At 42.5% G+C, this 12,343-nt stretch overlaps 1 protein-coding gene across 1 annotated transcript in view; it reads right to left on the bottom strand.

The window, feature by feature from the left end:
• Positions 1-12,343, bottom strand: part of AFF3 (ALF transcription elongation factor 3) — a 314,118-nt gene that overhangs the window by 31,486 nt on the left and 270,289 nt on the right. The window contains exons 10-12 of the mRNA XM_088051265.1: positions 11,126-11,291; positions 2,960-4,018; positions 1,610-1,734 (exon numbers count right to left, since the gene is read on the bottom strand). Coding sequence (XP_087907391.1) covers positions 1,610-1,734; positions 2,960-4,018; positions 11,126-11,291 — 1,350 coding nt within the window. The remainder of the gene's footprint in view (positions 1-1,609; positions 1,735-2,959; positions 4,019-11,125; positions 11,292-12,343) is intronic.

Raw genomic sequence — 12,343 nt, 5'->3', positions numbered from 1 at the left:
AGGGGAAAAGGAAAAGGGGAAAAGGAAAAGGAAAAGGAAAAAGGAAAATGAAAAAGGAAAAGGAAAAAAGAGGTTTGGTTCCAAACAAGTTTCACAAGTATATTTACAGGAGAACCTCAGAGGCATCTATGGTGGTATAGCTGGAGAGGGGCTGTGCCAGCATGAGCAGATAGATGCTGGTTGCAAGATGACCAGGAGGTCTTGATATCTGCCCTGCTGGTTTAGCTACAGCCTTAGTAGCCCTTCCTCAGCAGTGGGATTATCAGCATTTGATATCATGGTCTACACTGAGGCACAAACCACAAAAGCATCTTGGAAGCAGGGAAAACCAGAAGGCAACTGTAGGAATTAGGAGGCAACTGTACATTTCAGAGATTATTTGTTTCTCTAATACACAGTTGCTACTGGAAGTACTGAATATAATGTCAAGAAAAACACAAACTACTGTCTTGCTTCCAGGAAGCACAGAATCAACCCTGTGACACAGCAAGCTATGACAGCCATTCTACTCTCTGAAAATTAATGCAACATAAACCATACTGACACTGGGGTAACAGGAAAGCATGCAACCACTCACAAGAAAGGAACCATTCTGGGCATTGTTTTCACTTTATGAAACATATGTGACATGTCAGGACAAAGAAACTGAATGCATATTTTTGAATAAACACTATATATATATCAGTTTTCTTCGTGATTTTTTCCAGTATTAATGACAAGAATTGCTCTATCTCATCAAAGATGTGTGCAATAGAAAAGCCTACTACAGTAAATAAAAATATTTTCTTATTTTGTAGCAATTTCATCCCAAGATGTACCCTGATACTACCAGAAAAATAATAATAATAATAATAAAAAAATACTGATAACCAGCATGTACCAAGCAGCATGCAGCTGAACTCTGAAAACGTGCGTGTCTAAGTTTGACTGCTGGAAGCCCCCAGAGAAACTCAAGTGTGATTGCTCCAACACTGATAGGGCTCTGTGTGCATAAACCATGCCAGCGAATGCTAAATATTCATCTTTTGTTTCATGCCCTATATCCTTCAAAAATCTCACTTTTTAAAAAGTCTTAAGTTCCTTGTCCTAGAATACTTACTAATTACGAAGAATGGAATGCTTGTAATCTCAAAAATACTGATTCTCAAATATCTTCTAGAGCTGAGTATTGCAGGCATTGTTATGAATATTTTTTTCAATCTTTTCCACAGAGCTGATACATAATTCTATTTATACAGTCAAACTTAAAGCTTGAAACTTGTATGTAAATAAAGTAAAGAAAGGGCTGTAAGATGGTTATATATGTGAATTGCTGTCTACAACACAGTGTTAGGGAATGTGTCTTGGAAATCATACTGCTCTAGCTTAATTACTTGTTCCATGAGCCTCACAACTTCTTTGTGCAACAGGACAAAAACCTAAGTATACGAATGTGTCAGGAGCTACTAATTTCATCATTAAACTAGAAGAACAGAGACTGCGACAGTTAATTTTTCAACATAAAATGTGATAATTAAAAAATAAATCATACTAAAGTTAGAAATAACACCTGGCAATAAACTGCAACTAGCTGTATGATTCAGTGGTAACTAACAAGGAAAAAGCTTACCTATTTTCATTCATATTGCAGTGATTTGCTGTTGTGATGCTTTGGGCAGAGGCAGCTAATCGTGAAGAACTCTCTCGCTCTAAGTGAGTCTTCTTGATGTCTCTGCACTCTTCCTCATTGTCACACTGAGTGAAGAGAAAAGTAGTATTTTTTTATGGTTTGGATTTACTACAGATACAAGAATATTTCAACAAGTCTGGGGCTGGTATTTTCTGTCATTTTGTTACAAATGATGATACTTTGTTTGAGTATACAGCTAACATGGACTCAGAGATTGGACCATGTCTTAAAAAAGAAAACCTAAAGAGGCAGCATGTAAAGAAAGGGTACAATATAAAACTTGGTTTCCACCACTTCCCCACTTGAACCAGGGTTGCCACCTTCCAGATACTAATAAAAGAAGAATGAAAAAATGAAGAAAGATAAAACGATACGGAAGACTGCTTTAGATAAATGGTCTTCAAAAATGTACAGGTCCATCTGCACACATACAGTAGCTTAGAGGGCAACAGATGACTGGCTGCACAGCAAAACTGTCCAGAAACTGAGCAGATGGTGATTGCAGTTCAGAATTACTTTTGGGGTCAGATTGGTACAAACAGACCAGAAAGCCTGCTAGGTGGACAGCTTTGGCCATGGAGTGGAGGGGGCTTTCTCCTTGGCACCAGAAAGTAAGAAGTAGGACAGAAGGGTGGATGTGAGCAGAGGGCTGTGCCCATCCAAGCACTGTGACAGTGCTGCTGAGGAGGGGGCAGCTAATGGACTATAGCCCCAAGGGAAAATGGGGCCACCAGGGTGTGAGGGAACCAGGATCTGGAACCAGTCAGGTCCCAGGTCTCTGCAAATGCATCCCTCACAAAGCCAGGGCTCCCTGCTGGGGCTGAAGGGCTTGCCTCTTGCTGACAGTCAGAAGGGAAGAGATGCTGCCTCTTTTTTTACCACACACACAATGATACTGTGTAGACTATGACAAGACAGCAGACAGTTGTCCCTTTGCTGACCTGAGCATTATTTCCAAATGCTCAGGTTTTGAGAGAAGCCTCAGGAGAGAAAATTATGCTACTATAAAGGCAGTGCCTTCGCTAAGGCATGCAAAGGCACATGCCAGCAGTAAACGCTGTCTCCAAGGAGCTGTGATCCCTCGTGGCCAGGAATTTCATCACCTCCAGAGATGGCATTTCCCCTGGGGTTTGGCCAGTCCCTACGTGGAGAGCAGGGACAAATCCCAGCTCTGAAACGCCAGCTTGGAGAAGATGCTGCCATCGAGCACTGCATGTGGGCGCAAGCGGAGTTTGCCTCTCACTCACTGGAGGCTCCCCTACCCCTCCGATCGGTTCCCCAGCAGCTCACCTTGCGTTTCCTTCTAGATTTCGGTAAACCCTTCTCTGCGGGGGGTTCAGCACTACTACCCTGCGGGAAGCTGGCCGCCTGGTTTGCTCCGGCGCTCATGGCCAGCGGTTCTTCGGGCAAACGCTCTGGAATCCTGGACAAAAGAGCCAAGTCAATGTTGACCCACAGCGACTTTACCTCATCACTGTCTTTCAGAGGAGACAGGAGCTCATTCCTACCGAAAGGAACCAGGGTGTAAAACTGTTCCTCCAGCTCCTTTGCTATTTCACTACTAGTCCTGGCATTAATAGAGCCAAAGGCACTGCAGCCGCCGTGGGGTTTGCTGGCGGTGCCGGTCCCTGCGTCCTTGGCAGCCCGCGGCTCAGGCCCGGCTGCCGCTGGCGCCTTGGGCAGCGGGCGCTCCTCCCGCTCCGACTCAGAGCCTGAGTCGGAGGAGGATGATGAGGATGAAGACTCGGTCTCGATGAACTCCTTGGATTTGGGCGCCGTTTTGCTCGGCCCTCGGGCCCGACGCTTCTCACCAGCTGCAGCTGAGCGGGGCTCCCGGCGGTGCCCCGCTCTACAGCCGCCGCCGGCGGGCCGGGCCCTGGGCGCCTCGGCAGCAGCGCTTTCAGGGAAGCCGTGGCTCCGGGGGGGCTCCTCTGCGCTGGGGCAGGGGGGCCCGTCTCCGGCGGAGTTCCTCTCGGCTCGTCGCGGTGCCTTTTTCCCCGCTGCCCGCCTCGGCGGCCCGCCGTCGGCAGCGAGGGGTGACTTCTGACGACTGCCCTTGCTGCCTGGAGCTTTGTTGGCGGTCCTAGGCCGCGGCCCGTCCCCGGCGGCGGCGGCGGCGGCGGCGGCGGCGGCGGCGGCGGCGGTGGTGCGGCTCTCCTCACTGCGGTGCTCGGCCGGGCCCTCGGCCGGGGTCTTCTGTCCTTCCTGCCTCTCTGCCTTCACCCGGCCGTAGTAGGGATGGGCTTCCAGCGCCGGGCCATCGTGGTGGGTTAGGATGGGCGCTTTGTGAGGGGTAACTTTGTTCAGCCACTTGTCCAGCTGCCACTTGTTGGACGAGGGCGGCTCAGGCTGAAAGGGAAACAGAAGGCAACGAGCTTAGTGCCAAGACCCTGCTGCCCCCACCCCGGGCGTCCCTCAGGGCCACCGAAACGTCGCATCCCTCTGGCCACCACGGAGATTTTCCTTCGATACAAGAGCCGCCCCAGCCTATGGCAACCCCTCGGCACTGGCCCTGCGTGGCAGGACAGGGCTCATGCCTTGCAAACTGGGATGTTTCTGGTTTCAGAATGGGATTTGGAGATGAGAAGGGCTTCTGTGATGCATCATTTCCAAGGGTGATTCACAAGAGCAGTACTGCCATTGGCTCTACTGGGAAACACTTCCAAGTTTCCAAATAGAAAAAAAAATGCAATGGTGATAGGAAGGGAGGAAAACAAGGCAGGGGTACAGCAGAGGCTAGGGGAGGATAGCTATCAGGAAAGCTAGGGATGTGTATTTTGTGTCCTGTGCAATTGAAGTAAATACAGAAAGCATTCAAAGAGCATACAAAGTGGCATGTGGTGGGGAGTTGGAGGGCTTACCAGGCACTTCATGTAATCTGCCTGGTATTGACATTATAATCCACAAACATTTGTTGTGTGGTGGTGCTCTCGTGGGTTCATTTTGTGAGTATTGTGTGGCTGTTAGTTCTTCTTTTAATGTCTGTCACAACACTATCAAGTTATAAGAGTACATCTAAAACATAATGGTGTTTGGACAGGGAAGAAGTGGGATAATCATGATTTCAAATGTAACCACAGCTGAGACAATGTTATTTCAGAACAATGTGTGACTGTTTTCTAGTGCTTCTTGCAATCAGTAATTTGAATGTAATAAAACAAAGAGGAAAGGAAAAACCCCCAAAAGAAATAGATGATGGAGTAGATGGCTGGCCATAACCTAACCCCACAAAAGCAGAAACGAAAAATTTCTTAATTTCCTCAGATGAAACCAATATTTGGTTCACTAGGCTACTGCATGTGAATGATCAAAAAACTGTGTCACGAGTCGAACATGAAAACCATCAGTGCTCTGGAAGAAAGTTTGCTCAAGGGACAATATCCACAGTCTCTAACTTAAAAGAGTATCTTACTTCTTATTTAAAGTAGATGCCTGAGGGCAACACAGGTTTCCTGTACAGCCAAGGGCGCCTTAAGAATCACCCATGGAGGATTGTATGCACACTACATGGAGCAAAGGCTCCTAAAATAAGCAAAAAAATTAGACATTGGAATTCATATGATAAAAATATTCCTTCTAACTAAAGTGTCTAATTTACTCATTAATGATTTACTCATCAGCCCAGACCTATGGGAAGTTTGCAGGACTGCCTTACATTTATGTTTTTTAAAGCATGTTCCTTAATATCTTACTTGAGGAATTTCTTTCCTGAGCTGTAAATCTTGAAAATGGATGGTCAATATTTCTCTTGGATGAAGCTGTATTTTTACAACCCTTAACTCTTTATCTAAAAATGAACAGCATTTTTTTTTATTGCTGTTGAAAATACAGATAGATTTGTTTAGTGCCATTCACTGTGCACATACTGAATTTACTAGATATATAATAAAAGGTTCAGTATACATGGAAATCTTTCCACTATTCAGGTGTATTTCAGAAAAAGAGATACATCAGAAGCACATGGGGAAGAATACACTTCTGCCCGTAAGTATAGGTCAAAGTGAGTGCTGCTTGGAAAGTCAAAAAAACTTCTAATTCATCTGTTACATCCCATTCTGCCTCTTTATGTATCTTGTAATTCTTGAAAATGTGGCTCACGGATGTCAAGGGATCACAGTAAACCAGCAGAAAAAAAGTGATTACATGCCGTAGTGTCATAACCTGGCAGTGCAGAACTTTCCTAGAGTAGCATGTCTGCTATTTAGGCATAATATCTATACTCCTACCAACCTATTTTCCAACTATGAAGTTCAATAATTTTAATAAAAATGTTTTTAATAAAAACACTGTTACCAGCTTTACTGGTTTTGTCAGGAGTTTCAGGTGCACTTTTGAGGTTCAGTTAAATAAAAATTCAAATCCTTGCAGCTTCTGAAAAAAACCCCTTAGATCTGTCTGCTAAAAAAATCCTTTAAGATGCATCTGAAAAAAGTAAAATATCTGCAGCCCATCAGGTAAATTAAAATGATCCAAATCTAAAAAAAATCAGAATTTTAAAACTTTTCTTACTAATTTTGGGCTCTGATACCATTTTGGAATATTTGAGAATGTCAGTGTACACGAGTGATGCCAGTTCATTTTTGGAAATAATTTATTCAATTGTTCTAACTGAAAATTACTGTACTTTGAGATCACATTAAAAAAAAAAAAAAGTACCTTGCAAGAGAACAAATCATGACAGACAAGAATAGATAACAGGACTGGTAAAAAAATGGACTAGGAAAATTCACTTGAAAAATTTTGCCCATCCATTATACATACCTAATTGTAATTATTTGTGGGAGAAAAAGAAAATCCCTAATTCCTGCTCCACACACCATTCTATGGAAGAAAAGTTGAACTGGAAGTTTTTCAGCAGCATGTAAGGATAGAGATACATATGAATATATATCCAGAATATTCTGATACAAAAATGCTCTCTGTCCATAGGTTTTGGTGTCATGGAAAAATGCTGTCCCTAGGGCCTTTTAGAGATCTGGGCAGTTTTCAACTAGGGTAAAGCCACTGCTGTCCAGATGGGCACCAGCTATAGGAATAACAGTCTGTGATCAGCTGACTTGCAATTAAATATAGGTTTGGCATGAAAACTCAAACCAGGAAACTTAACAGAACAAAGACACTTTCAGGGATCAATGTATCACACACATACACATGTGCCAGGCTTCATAAAGAAACAGGAGGATGTGATACATTTCCTTAAATATTGTGGGTGGATTCATCTGTACAACACAGACACCTATATCTTAGCTAGTCAACAAGTTCCTTCTCCAGTCAGTGGACTAGTCTTCTAGGGTGTGAAAAATTCCTCTTGAAATAGACATATGAAATAGGCCAGATGAGCTGGGCCCTAAAAACATCTTTTCCTCTCCACAGACTGTAAAGGGGAGGCTGAAGTGGTGAGCAGATGTAGGTATCTACAGAAGTATGCAAATTTAGGTGGGATGACTCCCATGCAGCATGTCTATATATATCTCAGATCTCTTCAAGGCTGCAAGTGCAACCAGAGGCATGAATGGCATGCATCCAAAAAGAAACTTGTCAAAATGTTATCCAGAAACACTTTTGAGGGTAAAGGGTTGTTAAACAATGCCAGTATAATAGGGTCATTCTATGCTTGCTATTGCAATGAGGAACCTAAGGTGTGGCTATTGTGTGATAAACTTGAAGTAGACACCACATTCACTGAGAGATAAGAGAGCCTATAAAATCTGCATGGACTTAGTCCACCATCCCTGCAAGCTACTCTGCCATGTACTAATTTACCCTTGGGGAAATCTGCTTGTGCTGCCCTGCTATCAAATACTTCACTCAGGGCAATCCCCATACAAATGTGGTGCTTTCTCATTATGTTTAAAGTCACAGACGGCAATGATGATGAAGAAGAAGATGATGATGATGATTATTACTATTACTTCATTGCTACTATTAACATTGCTGCTAGTGCTTTAACGAATTTGAACTGGGCATTCCCATGTGTTAGGCACAGCACACATATACTGTGAGAGGTGGTTCTTGGCACAAAGCGTTTTCTGGAGGGAAGGGAGAGTCTTTGTCAATAATAGTTCACAGGACAGCCAAAACCCATGAATCCTGTTTACAAAGGTAATGATAGTGTTTACAGCTGGTCTAGTGGTAAAATTCCATTTTCTTTTGTATATGTGACTCCTTAAAAAGGAGGAAGAAACTAACAGTTGTGAACTAGTCACAGCAACAAAACCTGTAAAGCCCATTGCATCTGGTATGTGCGGCTGGTGGGGCTCATAAAGGGGCATCTTTCTCTTCTGGACTGATTACTGTTGAGAGGCCAGTGATCCTTTGTCCCATGTGATAGCTTCTCTGCCTCCTTCCTGCCCATTCCTCATTCTTGTCCTCCCTCATAGTAGGAATTTGTGGCTAGCCAAATGCAGCTTTAGTAAAGGCTTGCAGGATAATTCAATGGAAAAAAGAACAAACTAACCACATTTTTAGCTTTAGAAATGTAGCTTTTTCTATATACTTGACACGCTATTTTTTTTCAACCATCTGAAAAAGGGTAAGATGTCACTGTTTTCCAGATTCCTCATTTATGACATTAATTAAGGTCATTCAAAGAATTCATGACTTCAGCAAAGAAACAGGAGATAGAAGTCTCAGTTCCTTGTTCATAATTTTAGGTTTGGCAGTCCACAAAACTTTAACTACTCCCATTAATGTCTGAGGCACCTTAATTTGTCCACATCACTGAAACCAGTCTGAATGTTGTCTCCTGTTCTAGCTCAGCCATTATTCTTAGTTTACTGCAGACATAAAGTGAAGACAGCTGAGCTAGTCACTACAGGCTCTAAATAGTCAATGGAAAGAAACAGACACTTTTAGGGTGCAATTCATCTAATCTACTTTATATGTAGGCTTTACAAGGAGCTGCTTTTACATTCTAGGCAACTGCATTTAGGCACCTGAGGACAACTCGAAAATCTCAAAATGAGATGAGGAAAAATTACAGAAGACATGAAACAGCACTTGAATTGTTATATAACCTCAAATGCAGAAGATACACTGTCCCAGAAATAAAAATCTTTGAGTATATGCACATAATATTTCAGATTATGGGAAGGAAAAAAAAGAATGAAGGCACCATAATGGTTTGCAGATTTCTACATTAAGTTCCTCCCAACCTTTCTTGCCCAGCGTTCTGCTGGACTAGTCAAGTTCATTGAACCTGAAAGCACCAGTTAATGCTAAATGAAAAACCAAGATGTATTTACTTTTTTGTCTTCTCCAATAGATAACATTAATTTTAAGACTAAATCTAGAATTGAATCCACTACTTATGTGGACATGGCCTCCATTTAGAGAGCTTTGAAGGACCTGTCTCTTTCCATTTACTGGGTAAGAAACTGGCATATATTTTAGGAACACGGCTTCACTGGCTGCATAAATATAAGTTAAAGCATTTATGCAAAGATAATAGGACTTTCAGTCAGACATCACTTGAGCATGTTTGAACTGGTGAAATCAGTCATATGATAGGCTTGGAAAACCATTTACCCTTGGGGAAAACACAGGTATTCTACCTCCCTGGGACACCCACACTCTATCTGTGTGTGCTGTCTCCCATATCCCATCAAGGGATGAAAATTGCCTATGAAAATCACTGCAGCCACCACATTTTTAAGTCACTTACATTTTCGTGTAGGTATGTTTCATGCAATATGTCCTAGAAGGCAAACCACACAAATATAATGCAAAGAGACAAGCAATCTGTTGGAGTGGGGCAATTGTTTCGTGACAATGATCACTGACAGCTCAGGCTCTGTACAAAAGTAGTTCCACAGATCTCAAGAGGATATCTATAAAATGCTTAAGAGGAGGCACTTCCTCCATGATTCCATGACTTAGTTCTCTGCTGGGCTTTATGAAATCCATGACCTGCCTCAGTTAATCAGCTTTGTGCATTCTCTGAGGAATTGCTGCTCTTGGGTCCAAGCAGAATGGGTATCTACCTAGATAGTAACCACTCCTCCCTTCCTGTCTTCCTGTGCTTCTCCTCCTTTCATCTCATACCTTCTTCCCCTTTCTTTCTTCTCTTTGCCCCTTTTCTTCCACCTTTTGAGATCCCACAGGGCGAGGAGAGACCGAGCATGAGATCTTTACACTAATTCCAGCAGGGAATTAAGCAAACAGAGAACAAGGTCTTAACAGGTCAGATGAGAAAGCTCTGAATGGGAAATAAGACATGGGGTACTGCAGGGAGAGTAACAACAGAGACTGGAAGGAAGAGAGAGATATGTAGGAAGTGGATAAAGTGGGAGGAAAATTAACTGGAAATGGGGCTGAAAGTACTGTGAAGGAAAGACAGAAGATAAGTGTTAAACAAGGAACAAAAGTGACAGAACCTGAGAAAAATATATTAAGGATTTCTGTGAGTACTGCATTTTGCTCAGTTGGAAACATGTCTCCCAATAACCAAGGAAAATACGAGGAGAGGTTCGATGTTTTTTCAGCATAATTTTTTTTTCAGGGTGAGAGAATAGGTGAGACATAGTTTTTTTGGGGGGGAGGAGTCTAGTGATTGGATGGTTTTTGTGGAGTAAGAAAATACACAGACTGTATTTCATGTGTATTTACAATCTTGCTGCTAGATTTTTGAATATTTTTACATACATTAACGTGTGTGATGTGGTTATGGAGTTCATAGTTTAATTCTAAACATGTCTATTGACCAAAACATGTGAAAACATCCATTCTGGCAGAAAAGCAGAAAAGAGAAAGCAGCTTTGTTTTGTCTATTGAGCTTTTTGCAGAGGTGAAAGCAGAAGGTGTCACAGCACTGGCAGTTTAATTTTAGTTTGGCTAGGGCTTGTCTACATGTGGAAATTTTCAGTGCTAGCTTTCCAGATCAGTCAGTTTCTAGTCAGTTTGGGCTCAGTGTTTTGCACCATGAGTAATTCAGTTTAGTCCATTTTGGAGGTGAATTGAAAGAAATCACATAAAGGCAGCAGTAGCAGAGAATAATTCACTTAGAGAGTGAGACAAGGGAAGTGCATGAGTGAATAACTGGTTTCTTTTAAAAATTCACCCTCAAACTGATTTTTTAATAGCTTCCCTTTAGTTCCCTTGCAGTGCTGGGAGCCCACATCAGAGCTTACACACTAAGCAAGCCATTGCTATGGAGGCAGAATTGCATATAACTTCAAGCAAGCTGTGAACCTTGCAAGGTGCTCCACTCATCTCCAATTTGAGTAAAATGTAACAGGGTTATTTCTTTCTTCATTTTTGTTTCAAATGCTTTAATCTGCCCTAAGGTCCCCTCGCCCCAGATATATTTCACAGCATTCCAGGAGGAGGATCCTTGGGCCTTTCCCTTTTTTTTTTTTCATGCATTTCCTCACAGCCTCCTTGTATTGGCTTGGCTGGGAAAAGGTGTGAGTGTAGTAATGGAGTGCCACCCTAAATCATACAGAGAGAAGCCCTTACCTCTGGGCTGGAGTAATGCGAGGGCTTGCTGCCGTCACTCTCGCTGGAGCTGCTTTCACTCTCTGAGTCAGACTCTGAGCTGGTCTCGGATTCACTGGAGCTACTGCTGCTCGACCCCTTGCTGGAAAGCCCCGAGGCTCGGGCATTGGACTGTGGCACCACCAGGCTGCCAGCCCCACACACAGCCCATCGGGGTGCAGGGATGGGAGGGAAGAGAAGAAAACAGGAACATAAACATAAAAACCCCACATGTAAGAACCATGATGTCTCAGGGAGCACACTCTGAATGCCTGTGAGCTTGTCTCTACTGCTAATGAATAGTGAAACGAATTCAACATTATATGGCTATAACTGGAGGGAAAATATGGGGTTACTCTCATATCCATTTAAAGCCTTTGCCATCTTTTTCATCGGGGGGAGAGTCAAGTTTTCACTTCACCTTGTCTCTTTTCCCATTCCACAGACATTTTAGGATATATTAAAAATACTAAGTGTTAAAAAGCAATATAGAAAGCAGTTTTATGCTGTCTAATGAACACTCAGCCCAGAGGCGAAAGCAGGAGACCAAAAAAGAGAACAATTAAGAAACGGAGTTGAACCTCACACTACCAGTCTTAAGTAGTAATAGCAATAAACACAAAAATAACAACAACAATACATCTTCACTGGAGCTTCCAACCACCATCTTCCATTTTGTACACTTCTTCACCTACCCATAAATGATATGGCTACCTGTTTATACCATCTTGATATTGACAATTCAAGATCTAAGACTCAGTCTGAAAAAACTTGAAGAGCTCAGGCTTGTGTTTTTGCATGTCAGCAGTGCAGTGCTGTCAGCAGGGCTACTTGCTTCTTTAAAGTTATGTTTACATGCTAGTGTTTGTATTGTCAGGCTTGACAGCAGAAGAAATGTGTATTCTCCTGAAATAGTTGACCATGCATATTAAAAATATCAGAGTCATAAAGACCTGAGTGTGAAATATCATATTAAGTCATCCAGCTTATTCCCTAGGCAATGCAATATTGTTCCCTATAGCAGGGTGCATTTTCTAGTGAGTTGTCCAATTTGATTTTAAATGATTTGAATGCGGCTTTTACTTTTACCCCTGGGAAACTTCTCTGCAAACTAACCCAAATTCCACTGTCAGAAATTTCTCCCTACATTCAACCTGAAGTTGCCCTTTCAAAATTTATAGTTGTTACTTATTATTTCAT

The sequence above is a fragment of the Pseudopodoces humilis genome, chromosome 2 (genome assembly GCF_049639895.1).
Source record: "Pseudopodoces humilis isolate 2021_Gansu_Grassland_sample_001 chromosome 2, ASM4963989v1, whole genome shotgun sequence".
NCBI lineage: Eukaryota > Metazoa > Chordata > Aves > Passeriformes > Paridae > Pseudopodoces > Pseudopodoces humilis.
The sequence above is the reverse complement of the archived record's forward strand: the minus strand, read 5'-3'. Positions and strand labels throughout refer to the sequence as shown.